Source organism: Heloderma suspectum, chromosome 2, assembly GCF_057233095.1.
Source record: "Heloderma suspectum isolate Gila_16-S chromosome 2, 16-S_ref, whole genome shotgun sequence".
NCBI classification, from domain to species: domain Eukaryota; kingdom Metazoa; phylum Chordata; class Lepidosauria; order Squamata; family Helodermatidae; genus Heloderma; species Heloderma suspectum.
Window position 1 is genome coordinate 29,366,304 of NC_139459.1, and position 18,266 is coordinate 29,384,569.

At 45.4% G+C, this 18,266-nt stretch overlaps 1 protein-coding gene across 9 annotated transcripts in view; it reads right to left on the reverse strand.

The window, feature by feature from the left end:
- FYB1 (FYN binding protein 1) overlaps positions 1 to 10,800 on the reverse strand; it is a 90,572-nt gene extending 79,772 nt beyond the window's left edge. For all 9 annotated transcript variants that reach the window (XM_084833126.1, XM_084833125.1, XM_084833122.1 and 6 more), the window contains exon 1: positions 10,746 to 10,800. In XM_084833126.1, the coding sequence (XP_084689252.1) occupies positions 10,746 to 10,766 (21 nt within the window). In that variant the 5' untranslated portion in view covers positions 10,767 to 10,800. The remainder of the gene's footprint in view (positions 1 to 10,745) is intronic.
- Positions 10,801 to 18,266: the final 7,466 nt, after the last annotated feature.

Below are 18,266 nucleotides of genomic sequence, written 5' to 3' on the forward strand. Positions count from 1 at the left end.
AGTTTTTGCCATTTATGGGCCTTTCACTAAGGGACCAATAACAAAGAGGCATGTCCCTCTTGGACAGCCTACATGAATGCAAAATATTTTGACTAATCATTGTTGCTATTTGGTCTCAAAGAAGAGTTAGCCAGTAGAGGATTTCCAGAGGGGTACCATGTTAGTCTGCTGCAGCAAAAACAAAGTATCTTGTGGCACCTTAAAACCTAACAAATTTATTGTGGCATAAATCTCCATGGACTACAATCCACTTTAGATGCATAAAGTGTTTCCTGGATTATATACATACATGCACATGGTTGTAGGGCAAGAATTGTAAACAGTGCAGTCAGAGGTCAATTATGCCGAAAATACAGACAGTGATAATTACCTCAGAGCAGGGATCCTCAACCTTTTGGGGCTTGTGGACACTTTTGGAATTTGAGAGAGTGTTGAAGGCACTGACACAAAATGGCCACCAAGGAGGGACTTGCCAATTCACAAAATGACTGCCATGATGGATGTGGTGCCATGATGGACATGGCCAGTCACAAATACCCATTTTCCAGAAGACAAACTGGTGAGGCTAAAAGAAATGTGACTTGCTGAAAGGCACAGTCCTGTGCATGTTTACACAGAGAGAAGTCCTACAACTCCCAGCATTCCCCAGCTGGCCATGCCTGCTGGGGAATGCTGGGCACTGTGGGGCTTTTTCTGCTTAAACGTGTATAGGATTGCGTCCTAAGGATCTTAGTACAAGGCAGATGTGGGGTCTGAGCTCCAAAACACAAAACAACTCCTTTGAACATACAGTGTTATGCTCTAGTACCCATTTCACAAAAGGCAAACTGCTGAGGCTCAGAGATGGGTAACCTGGCCAAGAAACTGAGTACAAGGCAGAGGTGGGGTTTCAGCCCCAAATGTGAAATCACATATTGGCCCCCACAAAGCACAGCAAATTAACCATTTCACAGAAGACAAACGGGTGATGCACAGAGAAGCACACACACCACACCCTAACCTAAAACAAATACCAGATCTCTCTCTCTCTCTCTCCCTCCCTCTCCCTCTCTCTCACACGCACACACCCCAAAAAGAGAGAGGCAAAACACTCCCCACCCCCAAATGCAGCTAACACATATACACATACCTCACAGGCGACCCTCTCCCTGTTTCTTACTATCCTCTGCAGCTGCCTTTTTGATTTTCTGAGAATACCTCTGCACCCCACATAGGGTCTAGAAGAAGCTTTCTTGGAAATAAAGGTGGTGCTGGAGGCCAGCACATGCTTTGCATGCAGAAGGTCCCAGGTTTGATCCCCGACTTCTCCAGATAAGGTGAGGGAAGATTCCTGCCTGAAACCCTGGAGAGCTGCTGCCAGTTAGTGTCAACAACACGGGGCTAGATGAACCAATGGTCTGACTCAGTATAAGGCAGCTTCCTATGCTCCTAAATGTACATTTTAATATATTTTTTAAAATGAAAAAAAAATCAGGATGGGTAGGAGCCCTGCAGGAACCAAGGAAGGTGTTCATCCCCACCATGGCGGGAGGTGGGGGGGGGGAAGGTGCACAAGCACTGCATGGGAGACCCCAGTCTTAGAGGATATTATTGGCCCAATTTACAATGCATTATATCTTTCATAAGCCTGATTTTAAAAAGCATGTACGCTTCTACATTAGGCAAAGATATTAGGAGTCTCAGTCACATCTGGCCTTCTTTCCAACTCAAGCTCCCTTATCCATTATGCACTGCAACCTCTTACATACTCATGAGCTGAAGGATGGACAAAGGAACACTGCCAAAGGCATGCTTCTTCCTTTATCTAAGCCCCCCACCTTTCCTCCAAGCAGTGTACATGGCTCTCCCTCACCCCACATAATTTTTATTTATTACATTTCTATACTAACCAAATGCCGAAGCTCTCTGGGCGGTTCATAACAATTAAAACTATAAAATACAAGACAATGAAATACAATATAAAAGTTTTAAACTACAGCATTAACAACAAGCAAATAGTACATAGCAGCAGTGCAAAGATTTAAAACACAAGTGTCAGATTTAAAAGTCCCCCATTTAAAACAGAAACTGAAAAACTAAAATGCCTGGGAAAATAAAAGGCACCAGGGTTACATTTTATCCAGGCTTATGATTATCCCTACAACATTCCTGCAAAGTAGGTTATACTGTGTGAGAGAGAGAGTCACCACAGTGAGCTTAATGGGACTTGCACTTGGGTCTCCCCAGTTCAATGGGGCCGCGGTGGCTTAGTGGTTAAGACGCTGAACTGCAGACCGGAAGGTCGGCAGGACAGCAGTTCGATCCCCGAGTGCTGCGTGACAGAGTGAGCTCCCGTCTTCAGTCCCAGCTCCTGCCAACCTAGCAGTTCGAAAGCAAGAAATTGCAAGTAGATAAATAGGCACCGCTTCGGCGGGAAAGGTGACAGCGTTCCGTGCACCTTGGTGTTCAGTCATGCCGGCCACATGACCACGGAAGCGTCTTCAGACAGCGCTGGCTCTTCGGCTTAGAAATGGAGATGAGCACCACACCCTAGAGTCGGACACGACTGGTTGGGGACACCTTTACCTTTACCTTTTACTCCCCAGTTCTAGTCTGGCTCTCTAACCACCGCACTACATTTATCACTTGCTCTAACAAGACTTTTACAAGGCATCCTCAAAAAGACTAATCTAGGGACAATGATTTATCAGGAAGAACTCCCAGTAAATACCACTATTCGTCCCTGCCAAATAGAGATAGTTGGAACGTGCAAAGGGCAAGTACTAATGTGGTACAAGTTATTGATTTGTGATTTATTTGGAATCAGATGCTCTCTTTTGGATAACCTTAAATTTAGCTGTATATGCAAGTGTAAGAGAAATTGACAGGAGAATATCGCACTGGAAGAGTTATGTAGGATAAGCTGATATAGATACCCAAAATGTGTATGCTTGTGAAATATCCAGGTCAAATATTTCTTCAGCCATAAATTCACCAGGTGGCCTGACCTTAAACAGACTCTGATTCTCTTAGCTTCAGTCCATATCTGTAAGCCAGGAAAAACAATGTTGGCCTATGTTACAGTCAGGGCTGGGCTGTGGTCTGAGGTGGGCCAGGAACCATGGTAGAAGTCAGTAGTCCGGGCCAAACAGGAAGTCAGGAGGCAGGACAAAACAGTCACTAGAGTTATAGAAACACACCAGTGGTTGTTGCTCATGCAAAGCACGACTGAAACAAGAAGGCTTTTTATACTCCTTCCTGACCAGGAGGCTCCAATGGCCATCCTGGGTGGGTGGGGTTGGTCCAGGGCCTGAAGGCACTTCCCTGAGAAGCTGCATCCTGCAATTCAGTCGTTCCCCACATGGGGCAGCAGCACACGGATCTCAGCAGCTCCAGGCACTTACTGAGCTGTTTTGCAATTCTTGAGGTAATGTTTGTGAATTGCTTTAAAGTGCTACATAGATATTAAATATTATCATTACTCCAATGACCTCTGGTTGTAATCCTGCCTCAGAAGAATAACAAGATTCTGCACCTTCTTAAATTTGCATATGTAAAACACTTGTACATGGATATGCAACTCATTTGCCCATTATCATGAACATACACATAACTAACCCTTTTTCTGTCCTAAGCAAATGCAAAGTAGATTTAAATGCATTATTTGCAGGGTTATGAAGGCCTCCACGGTTACGCTTGGGAAACACAGCATATCACACCACCTGGTTAATGGGACCAAATCTGCTTACTACGACAACAGGGCTGGGGAACCTGTGGCCCTTCAAATGTTGGACTACACTCCCACAGTGCCCAACCATTGGCCATGCTGCTGAGGCTGATGGCAATTGGAGTCTAGCAACATCTGGAGGGTTATAGGTTCTCCATCTCTGCACTATGGGACCAGCCTTAGATAGTTTGACTTCGAAGGCATTGAAATTACCTCCTCCCACTGTATGTCCAGGCTTTTCTCCTCTCTATGGTTGAGTAGCAAGTAACTGTGCCTGTACAATTGTACACAATTACTGGTGTAGAACAAGCAAAGGGCTAGTTCATACACACATGACAACTTACAAATGCACTCTCATTGAAAGGCCTAATTTTTGAGACATTATGAGAGTTTGGTCTGTAGTGTTTGGTCTTTATTTATTTATTTCATTTCATCTCTGTACGCCCAATAGCCGAAGCTCTTTGGGCTGTTCACAAAAATTAAAACCAAAGGGCACACAATAAAACAATATAAATATATATAAAACATTAAAACCACAGTATAACAATACAACCAGAATAACACCAGAATAAAACCTAGCAGCAATGCAATGATTTAAAATGCAGATTTAAAACAGCAAAGCTAAAAGTCTAGAAAGCTAAAATGCTAAAATGGCTGGGAAAATAAAAAAGTCTTCACCTGGCGCTGGAAGGTATACAATGTAGGTGCCAGGCGAACCTCACTAGGGAGCTTATTCCACAGCCGGGGTGCCACAGCAGAAAAGGCCCTCCTCCTAGTAGCCACTTGCCTCACTTTCTTTGGCAGGGGCTCATGGAGAAGGGTTGCTGAGGATGATCTTAAGGTCTGGGCAGGCACACATGGGAGGAGGCGATCCTTCAGATAACCTGGCCCCAAGCTGTTACAGGCTTTGAATGTTAAAACCAGCACTTTGAATCGGGCCCGGAAATGGACTGGTAGCCAGTGCAGCTGGAAAAGTACTGGCATAATATGAGCTTGTTGGCCAGTCCCTGTTAACAATCTTGCTGCCCTATTTTGGACCAGCTGAAGTTTCCAGACCGTTTTCAAAGGCAGCCCCACTTATAACGCATTGCAGTAATCCAGACGAGAAGTTATCAGAGCATGGATCACTGTAGCTAGGCTATCTCTGTCCAGAAGGGCATAGTTGGTATACCAGCCTAAGCTGATAAAAAGTGCTCCCTGCCACTGAGTTCACCTGTGCCTGAAGTGACAGTTCTGGGTCCAAGAGCACTCCCAAACTATAAACGTGATCCTTTAGGGGGAGTGCAACCCCCTCCAGAACAGGTTGAATATCTTAAATGGCTCATTGCTTGAGGAATCTGACCCTTGCACATCCCTCCACAAAGGACCTGATCGGCACCTCTCGGATTAATGCGTGGATCAGAATATAGCTATTCACCAGGTTTTGCACTTCTCTGAAAGGTGCAATGCAGCAGTTCAAACAGATAAAGATGCACATTTTAATATGTATTTTGAAAGAAAGCATTTGTTTATTTATTAAATGCCTCATAAAACAAATTCTCTAGGACAGGGGTAGGGAACATGTGCCCCTCCAGATGTTGTTGGACTTCAACTCCCATCAGCCCCAGCCAGCCTGGCCAATGATCAGGGATGATGGGAGTTGTAGTTGGGGATCTACTGATTTTGCTTAGTCCATTCCCTATGTGTTTCGCAGATTGTCAAGTATCTTCCATTCTGTCGTCCATTCATTGACGGAATAGGATTTTTCTCCCCATTGGAAAGTATGCAAAAACGTCCGCTGCATATCGGGTTCAGATGCAGGATGCTTCTGAATTACCAGTAGCTGGGGGGCAACGGGGGAGGGGGAGGGCTATTGCCCTCATGCTGTGATTTTGAGCTTCCCGGAGGTATCTGGTGGGCCACTCTGGGAAACAGGATGCTGGATTACATAGGCCTGTCGTTTGATCCAGCACGGCTCTTCTTATGTTCTTATGTCCCTATCACACAACATTCTGCTGTCAAAGCCCCACTCAGGTTTGGTGCTCACGTTCATGGGTCAGTAGATATACACTAGCCTTGTTAAGGAATAACATATTTATTTATTTAAAGTATTATTTTTATCCCGCGCCTCAGTCAAAAAGGCTCCGGGAGCTGTTTACATATGATCAGTAATACAAGAACAGTCTCTGCCTGCAGGCTTACAACCTAAAAAGACACGGCACAGAAGGAAAAAGGAATGAGGAGCATAGAGGGGCTATGGAAATAAGTGTTTTCCTACTTCTCAAAGCTGGATATGCCTATGGATGGGAGAGCAGGAAATACTTAGGGAGGAGAGGCACAAGCTGCAGTTTGGTTGCACCCAGCACTGACAGCCATACTCAGCCTGCCTTTCTAGGCCAAAACAGACACTGCTTGAGTAGCTATGTCTTTCCCCTCTCATTTTTACTATACAGTTAGCTCAGGGGCCCCAGTCCAGATCTTAACCCCCACCCCACCCCATTCCAGTATCCTGATCTGGATCCCCCACCTACCCACCCCGTGTCCAACCTCTGTGCTACCAGATCGTTTCAGCTAGAGATGACAGGAACTGAGTGTCCATGCAAAGTATGTGCTTGACCAGAGTTACAGCATTCCACTAAGAATCAATGAAAGGATGGTGGGCTAGTACCGAAAACCCCCCCTCCTAAAGCAGCTTGCCATAATGTTCTTTGGTCATGGATACCACTTCCTCCACTCCTCCCTCTCCTCTAGATTGACACATTGGAGAAGGAGTCAGTTAGGATCACTCCAAGTGTCCTCTTTTATAGAGTACTGTCCTCTGTTCAATGGGCTAACAGTCCAAGTCTATGGAAAGGTAAAGAAACCTAAGAAGGGAGAGCTTTTGGGGCCTAGAAGTTACCCATCAGCCAGTTGAGGCTGGTGGCTCCAATGTCAGCGGGGTGGTGAATCCAGTCTGGGTTTCAGTCAGAACCAGTCAGAACCCTAGGTTCCAGTCAGAACCCTAGGTTTCAGTCAGAACCAGCCAGAACTCTAAAGGAGCTATCCAAGGTGCGTCCGCACCTTGGATAGCTCCTTTAGAGTTCTGACTGGTTCTGACTGAAACCCAGAGTGGATTCACCGACCCACTGATGTCGGAGCCACCAGCCTCCACTCCCATCAGCACTTAGCAGGCTGCGCAGACACACAACTCACCTGGGGTGGATCTACATGGAGAATTTACTCCAGTGCTACTGTGCCTCACACACGGTCATGGCACATGACGTTTCCCTGTTTCTGCAGGAACGGCGGGTTTTCATGCCATAAAACCTGCATTTTTGCAAAGTCGGGGTGTTGTTGTTGTTTTGGCACTCTTAGGAGTGTTTTGGGGAAAGAATAGAAATTGTTCCTTTAAGCCATTGGCTGGATTTTTGTTGGCGGCAGCTAGACTGGTTATTGCTCAATTTTGGAAGGACTTAAGAGGAGTCTCATTGGACGCTTGGTGGGCCTGGGTTTGGAAAATTGCCTTAACAGAAAAGCTAACAAATAAGTTAAGAATGGTGAAAGGAAGTAGGAAACAAGATGCATTTACTATGGATTGGTATCAATTTATTACATATGTTGGCAATATTCACCTTCATGACACTCTGCCTGTAGCATATCGGCCTCTCTGGTTTATGTGAACAATGTATTCTATAATTTTCTGCCTTAGAGAGCAATCCTATGGTCACTAGACAGTGGGCATAGGATTGCTGTCTAGCAGGCCATAGGATATGCTCATTTTCGGGAACTGACTACCCCTCTCATCCGCGCTGCCTCCAAGGCAGCGTGGAGAAGCCCCATCCTTCACGCTCTCAAGAGGAGCGCGGAGCGACAGAAAAGGGGTGGGGCTGGGGGGTGTTGTGGGGCGGGGAGAGCAGAGCTGCGTGTATGACACATCCTATATGTCGTACGGCAGCTTCCTCTCTTGGTCAGCCCCCCACTGCTAGACAGCCGAAAACGGCTGTCTAACGATAAATAGCAAGGCAGGAGAGGCGCAGAGGGAACGATCCCCCTATGCCTCTCCTGCCTTGCTTTGGATAGGCGGTCACCTCCGAGGTCAGAGACAGACGCTTATCTAGGTAGGATTGTGCCCTTAACCTATTATAATTTTTGATATGCTCGGACTATCGCATGTAAGGGTGTGGGGAAATAAATAAATAAATAAATAAAAAGCAAAGTCATTTTGTGATGGATTTTCCCGTCACTCTGGCTTCAGTGTGGTTTGGGAGTCTATGTGACCTCAACTAGCAATACTGGCTTCAGTGCTGATATGCAGAAGGGAACGTCACATCATCAAAAGATGGACACGAAGAGAGGAGTTGGCCAAACATGTCTATTCAGAAGTAATTCACATTGTCTTCAATGTGCATAAGGTTAATGACTTTAAAAGCCGATCGAGTTTTGTTTTTCCCCCAAATGAGCCTTACTCCTTCCAAGAAAGTCAGCACGTTTCTATGGGATGACTTTTCTTCTTTTAAAGTCTCTACTTCTGCACTGAAAACAGCCCGCTAAACATGTCTACTCAGAAGTAATTCACATTGTCTTCAATGGCACTTACTCAGAAGGGGAAAGGATATAGGGCTGGGGAATTGCTTTGCCTTTTGTTTTAAATCTCCGCTGATCCAGAGGAGTGGACCTGCACATAAGGTTAATGACTTTCTTGTTGATGCCATGGGACTCCAGCTACAAATGCCGGAACAAGTGAGGTTTCTCATGCAGTCTGACATGCGAAAGTGGTGTTTGGGCTTTTTGCGGGGGGGGGGGGGATACGCTGCTTTAATTGGCTGTGTGTGCCACAGAGGAGCAAATCCAAATGGGTGAAGATGTGGTTTTAAACTGAATCACATTGGAAAGCGTCTCCCTGTAAATTGCCCCCGGTCACAGCTGTTCCCTACTACAGTGAGATGTTTTGTAGCCATTCTTTCTAAATTTGCATCTCTCTTCATAAATTAGCCATTGCCAACTCTTTACTAATTGGTGTCCTCTTTTTTGGGCGATGCAATCCCCTTTTTTGAGGATTAAGAGACCACCTTTCTCTCAGGGGGCCAGATTTGGCCCAGGGACTCCAGTTGTTCGCCATTATTCTAAGACATGTCCCTGTTGATGCTGCAAAACATCTGGGGACCAGTGTGAATTTGCAAAAAAAAGCATAAGAGAAGTTTTTGATCAAAGCAGCCTTAAAATGGTGTTTCCAGACCCCCATTTCATGGCTTAGTGCAACATCTCCATGATTCAAGGCCAGTTTGCAACCACCTTTATGCGAGTTTAATCAAGCCACCAACCCACATTCTTTCTGGCTCATGAGGCATTTCTGTACATACTTGCACAGGACTTGGAAGATGTGGACCAATGCAGGAGGCTGTCTGGATTGGGACTCTAGTATGTGGGGTAGGAGTGACTGGCTTTTAAAACCTGGATTGGAACCCCTGCATTTACTCGAGAATGAAAAATGGAAAGAAGACATAGCTGTTAGAGCCACATTTTTGAAAAAAATCTGTTTGGGGCCTCAGTGGAGAAACGCTCATCCTCAGCAGCCCTCCTCTATGAGCCCCTGCCAAAGGAAGTGAGGTAGGTGACTACTAGGAGGAGGGCCTTTTCTGCTGTGGCACCCCGGCTGTGGAATGAGCTCCCTAGTGAGGTTCGCCTGGCACCTACATTGTATACCTTCCGGTGCCAGGTGAAGACCTTTTTATTTTCCCATGCATTTTAGCATTTTAGTTTTCTAGACTTTTAGCTTTGCTGTTTTAAATCTGTATTTTAAATCTCTTGCATTGCTGCTAGGTTGTATTCTGGTTGTATTGTTATATTGTGGTTTTAATGTTTTTATATTTTATATTGTTTTACTGTGTGCATTTTGGTTTTAATTTTTGTGAACCTCCCAGAGAGCCTTGGCTATTGGGGGTATAGAAATGAATAAAAACAAACAAACAATGAATGGGACGTTTAACCCTTCCCCTTCACACTCTTTGCCTGCTCAAAACTCCCTCCCCAAGCTGCTTTTCTCCCTTTAGGAGAAAAAGGTTTGGGGACACAGTATTTTCTTGCACTATAACTTGGGAAAGTGCATGCATGCACAAATTATTGTGTTTTATTGTGATACCTTATTACTGTTTTGATGATCTATTGTATGTTCGCCACTTCACCTCCTCTTTAAAAAGTGGTATATAAATTTGTGTTAAAAATATTAAACATTGAGTGGAAAAAATAAATGGCAGGAAAGGGAAAATACCAGATAGTCTCTCCTCCTGCCATTCTTCACCCATGATTGTACCTTCAGTGGAAAATAAGCTATTAGGGATTGTTTGTGGATCTTCTCTACGAAGAAGAAGAAGAAAAGGCCATGAACAAGATGCCTGCCCTTGTTGCAATCATGTTTACATCATGCTGATTCAACATTTTGCAGTTTGCCGTGTTCTATTATGCCTTGCTAACCACAGACTATCACGGACACTGATGATAACAGCAGAAAAACCACCATCAATTTCTTCTCTTCCCCCACCTCCCCCACCCACATCTTTTTGGCCACAAGCACTCTGAACGCATATACACACATGGGACATTCCTTTAAATCCACCTACAATGCAAACATAAAACCTACATTTCCTAGAACGTGCATGCTACACAACTCTGGCTCTCAGCCCTGTCTACAAAATGGGATCCATCAAGCCCAATGCAGTCCACCAATGGTTGCTGGTCCACCAGGGTGGTGTCATGAGAAACACGTTCGTGGAGCCTGTTGGAAGTGCAAAAACACCAGTGTGGTCAAGCGCCTAGCAGGCCAGAGTATGTGGCTGGTAGAACAGCATTTGGCTGGGTGGCTCAAAAACTGTAGCTTAATCAGCTGGTATTGTGGAGAAAAAGAGAGATGAACCTAGTTTCTTAGAACACCACCCATCTGGCTTTTAAAGATATGGAACTGAAATTCAGGCGTTGGGTGTTACTCATGAACAGTTTGAAAAACAGTCATAACAGTCTTATCATTTTGGTTTTATATCTACTTCAGTGAAAGCAATGAAAACAATGATAAAATTCTGGGACTTACCATGCCTGATGAACTCCCCATGGTGTGTGCTCTCAAGCCTGCTCAAGGATGTAGTGTTACAAGAGGAACATTTTCTTTGTCCTTCGCCCGGAACTTCCTATTTTGAAAGTGTCAAGTGGTTTTTATCCAGCCTTCATGGGAAAAACCTAACAGTGCCATCCATAGTTTGAATATCATGATGTGGCATTAAATGGGGTTTGTAGCAGTAACATGAAAACAAATGGCAGTAGTCTAAGCTAAGGGACTGTGAAAATACATATACAAATGACTATAAAATCTCTAGATGAAGAGCACTACATTAATACACACAAATGCACTCTTTTTTCATTAATAATTTGGTTTTCAATTTCTACTCCCCCTTCCATTTTCATTTTATATTTATTTTATTTTCAGCATATTTATATCCTGAGCTTTTCTACACGGGGCATTTCTTGTGCGTTTGTCATTCCCTACTTATGGTTGTTTGCAAGATCTTTAGATGATGTCATGACCCTTCAGTTCTGCCTATTTTTAAACAGGACTTTTGGTGAGGTTTTTTTTTAGAGAGGGGAAAATGCGGCATTATGTGTGAAAGAAAATGCGTTCCCCACTTGAGCTATTCCACAGTGTCACTTAGAGGTAATGTAGCAGAAAAGCAGGAAAGGAAATGCTTTTCATGTAGTGCTCAGATCTCAATTCTGAGACAAAACTAGAAGTAGATAACAGCAGATTAACAGCGTCATATAGAAAAGCTCCCTGCCTTCCTAATGAAGAGTGCTTCCAGATGAGGCTTTTACTGTGAAATTGCCCTGCCTCGTTCATGGAATTGTAGAGAGTCCAGATGCTGCTGTCTTTCACTGACAACCCTCCCACATTCTTCCATCTGTTTTTCTTACCACAGAAAATCCATTAAGAAGGGAAAGATGGAGTAGCTTCACAAGGTCTTGCGATTGGTAACGTTAGGAGCCATCCTCCCAGAAGCACCAAAATAGTCGCAGTGGCTTACAATTAAAATAAAAGCAACACAGGATGATAAACCAACAAATATGCCCATGGGAAAGGGCTGTAGTTCCGTGGTAGAGCAAATGCTTTGCATGTTGAAGATCTCCAAGTTCTGGCCTTGGCATCTTTCTAGGTAGGGCTGGGAAGGATACCTGCCTGAAACTGTGGAGAGCTGCTGCCAGTTGCTGAGTAGACAATGCTGAGCTAGGTGGATCAATGATCTGACTGGATATAAGACAGCTTCCTATGTTCCTATCAGTAAAAACATGGAGTGGACTAAAAGGGCAATCCTATGTATGTTTACTCATAGCTGAGGATACAGTGGGACTCACAGGAAACTCTGCATTGAACTGCACCCTGTAAAAACAAGCAAACATTAAAATGCAATATCGCCTTTGGCATAAAAGATGGCTTAAATGTGGGACTCTGCAAAAGCTTGCTGGAATAAAACTGCCTTTGCTGCCTGTCTAAAATCAAGCAGCAGTGAGCCCAGGCAGACCGTTCGGGGGTGGGGGGGCGTCTTTCACATTGGGTGCCACAGCTGAAAAGGCCCTGTCTCAGGTACCTGCAACCTGCTGTCTATTCTACCAAGAACTACCTTTAGGCATGCCCATCTTTGGATGATGATGATGATGATGGTTTTGCCTTTCTTCCTTGAAAAACAGAGCCTCATGTCATAGCACACATTGCCTTTTGAAATCTCTCCAGTTTCAACAGCATTTTGCAATGTGGCATTGGAATGGGGTGGGGCTACTCTTTGAGAAACACAAATCCAACTTCCCCTTAACTGTACAGTTCTTTGGCTCTCGTCTCTGTAGTAAAGGGCCCCTTCCAGATGGAGGGACTACTGGCGTGGGCAGCCAGGTGCTGTTTTCTCCTTAACAGGTTTTCTGCATTAAGGAAAAAGATGGAAGAAGCAGTCAGAAAACATGGGAAGATCACGAGTAGAAAATGGCAGTGTCTGGACACCCCCACCCCCGTAAAAGACTATGAATGTGGCAGGGTGATGGTGCTGCAAAAGTGTCATCTGGAAGCAGCCAAGGTCTCTGGTCTTAAAACTGGAATATAGTATTTGAAGGACTTCTAATGAAGCTGTTCAGGATCCAGGCAACAAGGAAACTGATTGCGATGTATGTGGGTAAATAAATATTGCAAGTCCATCAGAACTGTCTGACAGCTATAATGCAAGGTCACTGCAGCCAGAAGGACAGGAAAGAAGCATCTCTATTTTTAGTTCATCCAAAGAAAAATAAGTGCCTCTGTGCGTGCTTTAAACAGCTTGTTCCCAGTCTGCAAGTAACTCCAGGAAGAGCTGGTTACTGAGTGACAGAAATATTTTTCTGAATGTCGGTTTGTTTTAAGATCACCAGATGAAGGGGAAAAAATAAATTACCCCAAATTCTCAAAGACAGAGTTTGGGCAGCATAAAACATTAAATAAGCAAAAAAGGGGAAAAAACATTAAATAAAAAACATAAATAATAAATAAATAAATAAATAAAAAACATTAAATAAAAAACATTAAATAAGCTAAAAAGGGGAGGTTCCGCTGCCAAATAAATAACATGGGACTCTACAAAAGCTTGCTGGAATAAAACTACCGTTGCCGCTTGTCTAAATTTGAGCAGCAGTGAGGCCAGGTAGACTTCTCTTGGATCCTTGGATCAGTGGGTTGGATCGAGACTTAAATCAAACTGAAATCAATTGGGACAAGTTAGTCATGCCTAACTTAAGTCCCATTGATTTCATTGGGTCTACTCTAAACATGACTAATTCTGGATCTAATCCTATGTGTCCAGAGACATAGTAGATGATCTATCCCAGGGGTAGGCAACCTGGTGCCCTCCAAATGTTTGGACTATGAACTCCCCAAAGTGCCAGCTGCATGGCCAGTGGTCAGAAATTCTGAGAGTTGTAGTCTAAAACATCTGGATGACTCCAAGCACCCTGCCTCTGGTCTAGCAGATGATGTCAAGTTAGCAAGAAGGGGCATTTCTTAAAACTATCCCAAAGATGTTGCACAAACTCAATCTGCCTATTGCAAGTTCACACATGTGTGCCTGTCACTTGATGACTGCTGCCTCAAGTGACAAATCTGCATGTGCGAATGAGCCACTGCAGATAGAACCTCTCATATTGCCACAAATGCTGCAACTCAGTCTGTGACTACTGAGTAACCAGTTGAAGTATGCATGCAACTCAGTGGATTCGTTCATACTTCCCAGTTTCTGAGTATTTATTCATGAATGCTCTATGCATTCAAGCTCAGCTGCACATGAGAAAGCAACTATTTCTCATAGAGGGGATGCTGTCATCATTCCTTGGAGTCTCATCCTTGTGCCTTCTACTGAGATTGTTTGCTTTACAACAGGAATGGGGAACCACTGGCCCATGGAGGTTCCCCATCTGGCCCATGGAAGCTTTGGCTCCCTCGGTGGACCTCACACCTTTCTGAAGTCTCTGTCTGCCCCCTGCAGGTTACTGGGGCTTGGGGAGGGATGGGGAAGGGAATCACCCTGTTATCTCCAATCATTGATTGGAGATAACAGGGAAATTCTTTTTACTTAGCATGCTGGAGCAGAAAGCTACGTAAGTGGCGGAAGGCATGGGGCAGACTAAGCCACTCCAGCTGAGTGCAGGATGGAGGAGTGCTCCTCCTCCCACACCTCGACTGGGGTGGCTTCAGCGGTTGCACCTCAATCAGAGCATCCTCACTTGTCCTGCGCCTTCTTTGTGCACAGTAAAGCCAAGTGCCTGGTCAAAGTGCCAGCTGGAGCTTCAGCTGGGGACTGGATCATATCAGGGGCACTGGTGCAGTGGTAAATTCTGAAGTGCAGGTGCTTATCATGACAGACCCTCTCAAGAAAGATGGCCTGTTTTCCATCCTGAGATTAGGCCATGTTGTCCTGTCTAATGCAACCACCTGGAATAGTATGTGATCTAGAGGCTCCTCGGCCCTTTGCTCAAGGCCAGGCGCAGTCCCTGTTAACTGGGGAGTGACAACAGCTGGGTTTGGTGGGGAGTTCCAGCCTCTTGGAGGCAAGGGTGGTCCACCCAGAGGCTGAGCCGGTGACTGGCTAAAGGAAATCTGCCCTAGGTTGCCAGGGTTGGGCTTTAAAAGTGGGCTGAGGTAGAGGCATGGTGTCTCCCTTGGTCCTGGTGGTTCTGTACCTGCAAATGGCTGGTTACTATCCTGGGAGACCCAGACTTAGGTATGTTAAGGATAGGCCAGGTAACTTTATTATTTTGCTTGGGTGTATGTTTCTAAGGCTCTCTGTGTATGTTTAAGAAATTTTGCTTTGTATCCTCTTATGCAACTTGCTACTTCCATTCTTCCTTTTCCCTCTACTTCCCTTTTTACCTTAATAAATATTTATCCAACCTTTTGTTGGTATGATTTTCTCTGCATAACCTCAGTGCTAATTTCAGTGCCTCTTGGCCTAGGATGGTGGCTACTGGGTAGTTTGAGGGACTTGAAGGCCAGGTTTGGCCAGTACTACCTAGCTGGAGAGTTGGAATTAGTTCCAGAGAGGTCCTACCTTGCAAGAAGATTGGAATGAGTTTCAGCAATCCTTCACAGTCCCCATAGCTGCACCCCCAAGGAGAGTCCAAAAATGCAGGCAGCTGTGTTGATCCATATCAACAAACCTGTTCTAGGACTTTTCATCTCCACCAGGAGCAGGTGTTTTGTACAGCCAATGGGTTGCAACTGCCCATCCAAGCCACCGCAAAACACTTTGCATTACAACAGGGAACCATATATTGTTGCTGGGAAAATTCTCTCCCCCTGCCCCACAGCTGCTGTGAAAATAGCAGCTAAGCTCAGAGGGAACAGGGTATTCCAAGGACAGATGATGGCAGTGTCCCTGCCAATAAAAAAAAGTGCTGGGGCTGCATCCCTGTGAGCTCCACCTCCACTACACCATGGTCATGTCCTTTGATATTATGCAGCACGCAGAGCCAAGGGAAGAGTCATTTGCCCCAAACCCAGATGATGTTTCCTACCCCTGATTTATATTTGCGTGTGCCAAAGAATTGGAGCAAACACCTACTGCTGAGGTCACCTTTGGAGGAGATAAGCGGGGTTGTGCACCCCAGATCATAGCAAGTGTCCCCCCACAACCTTTGTCTCCCTTCCCTGATCACCTGCTTCCTTGGTCAAGGTGTACAATTCTGGCAGGACAGCAAAGGGGATCTTAGATTAAAATGCTGCACGTATGTTGCTGACGAGGCAGATGCCTTCCGCCTTGCATGAGGCCAACAAGGGTTACGATCCCCTTTTTAAACTGTGCCTGAATCACTTCTGCAACTTGGCATCTCGGTTTGTGGCCAGGCGCAGAAAGGGGACAGGAGAGAAAAGATGACTTGTGCCATCTCTGGGCAGGCTCCACTCCCTATATGAATAATGAGGAGGAGGGAGTTTTTGTTTGGATAATGAGGAGGGAGAGATCTGTGCATAGTGCATTTGGCTGTACTGAGCACTGTGAATGGCCAACTGAGAGACTTTAGCAGAAGAAACTTACGGCTCCTTTAATGGCCAGGGTGTTTTCTTGATGGCCTGGAAATCTCTCTCTCTCTCTCTCCTTCAACCTTTGGAATATGATTTCCCCCCTGAGCTAAGGGGAGGGCAGAGAAACAGTTGGCAGCCAGCTGAATTCAGAGAGAGAGAGAGAGAGATCTGGTTCACATGATCACCACAGCCCACCATGGCTTCTTAGCGATGGTGGGTTGTGACACCCAGAGATGCCAGGTTGGCAATCTAAGCACCCACCACAGAGGCTTCTCATTATGTGCGAACCTAGCAAGGCTGGTTGTTGGGGTGGTTGATAAGCCACCCAGAACCCATGGGCAGTTTTAGGGTAACAGGTGGCTTGTCAGCCATGCCAACAACCCATCCTCACCGAGTTCACACGTAATGAGACTCTATGGTTGCGCTCCAAATATTCAAAATGGCCGCCACCACTGCAACGAGAAGCCCATAGGGAAATTCACCCAAGGTGGCTCCTCGTTGTGTGCAAACCAGGCCAGAGAGGGAATGCAAGCTGCGAACGGGCTGAAGTTGAAACCGTTTGGGGTGCCTGGGCTCTCTCTGGGAGTCTTGTTGTTGCTGAGCTGTTGCCTTATCTTTGCGGTTTGTTTTAATGTTTGGTGCTGCTGCTAATTCTTGCTTGCTTGATTTCTTATTTTATTTGTTATTGTGTTCTAATGCTGTTTGTGAACTGCCCTGAACATAAGGCCCATTTCCTCCAGCCTCCTATTTCCATAGTGGCCAATCGGATGCCTCTGGGAACCCCACAAGCCGGTCTTGAAGGCAATAGTCGTCCCTCTGGGCTGTTCCCCAGCCACTGGTATGTATAGGCATGTCTGATGCCTCCCCCTTGCACTTGCCTACCCGGAAAAGCTGGAGCCAGAAAGGCACAATCCTATGTGAGTTTAGACAGAAAAAAGTCCTATGGTTCCCAGCATGCCACAGCCAGTAGTCCTGGCTGGGGAATGCTAGGAGTTGTAGGACTTTTTTCTGTCTAAACATGCATAGGATTGCAGTCTAAGGCATGCTTTGAAGAGTCCCATTGGAATCAATGGGACAAGTTTAGTCATGACTAACTTAAGTCCCATTCGAGTGGCCACTGACACATTGCCAGGAAAGAGGAACTGCACCACTGAAAGGACACCAAAAGAGGTCACCAATTTCCATAAAACTGGATGTCCTCATTTATAGAGAGAGAGTTGCACATTTAGAAAAGAATGGCCATATTTTAAATAGAAGTACAACACATCTCACCATCGTAGGGAAGAACTGTGACCAGGCGAGCTGTGTGCCTGCTCAGTCTGTTGTCCAGGTGCTATCTGTGGATGGGCCACTTCAAGGACCCCGTTCTCCCTTCTTACTTATAAACCGGACTTGGGCTGGCCAGCCTGTCAAATAGAGGATGCCTTTAAATAAGGGACTGTCCTTGGACAGCTCTTCAAACAGAGGACTGTAAAAGAAGATACCTGGCCACTCTACAACCCATTGATAGAAATAGGTCTGTTTTAAACATGATTAAGTCTGGATCCAGCCCCTAGTATGCATCCTGGATCAAAGATGCCCATGCTCTGAAATGAAATAATAATAATAAATCACCTTGTACCAGAGCTGCTGCTTTTTGATGGCAACACCCTTTCCCCACCCACTTCCTGCCTAGACCACAACTACATCTCAAATATCTCTCAGGGCGAGTGTTTTTATGTGGGTGAGGGTTCTTTCATCATAAAAGCTTCTGCTTTTTCAGTGTAGCATCTGAAGCGTCCTCCTGTTCTGCCCTTCCAGTGGCAGGGCCCTCAGGGCCCTTGCCTCCCAATGTCTTGCTAATTTGCAGGTAGAAGATCAGGAGAGAGTGGGTGCATCCTTTGGAAGAGGGTGCCTCAAGGACTGGAGATGTGGAACAAGAACTGGAAAAGCAGAAAAGGGTAGAAGTCCCAAGAGGGGTTGAAAGAAGTAGAGTGCTTAGGTAATTTTAAACTCTGGAAAGAATGGTCTGATAGACCCCCCGCCCCAGCC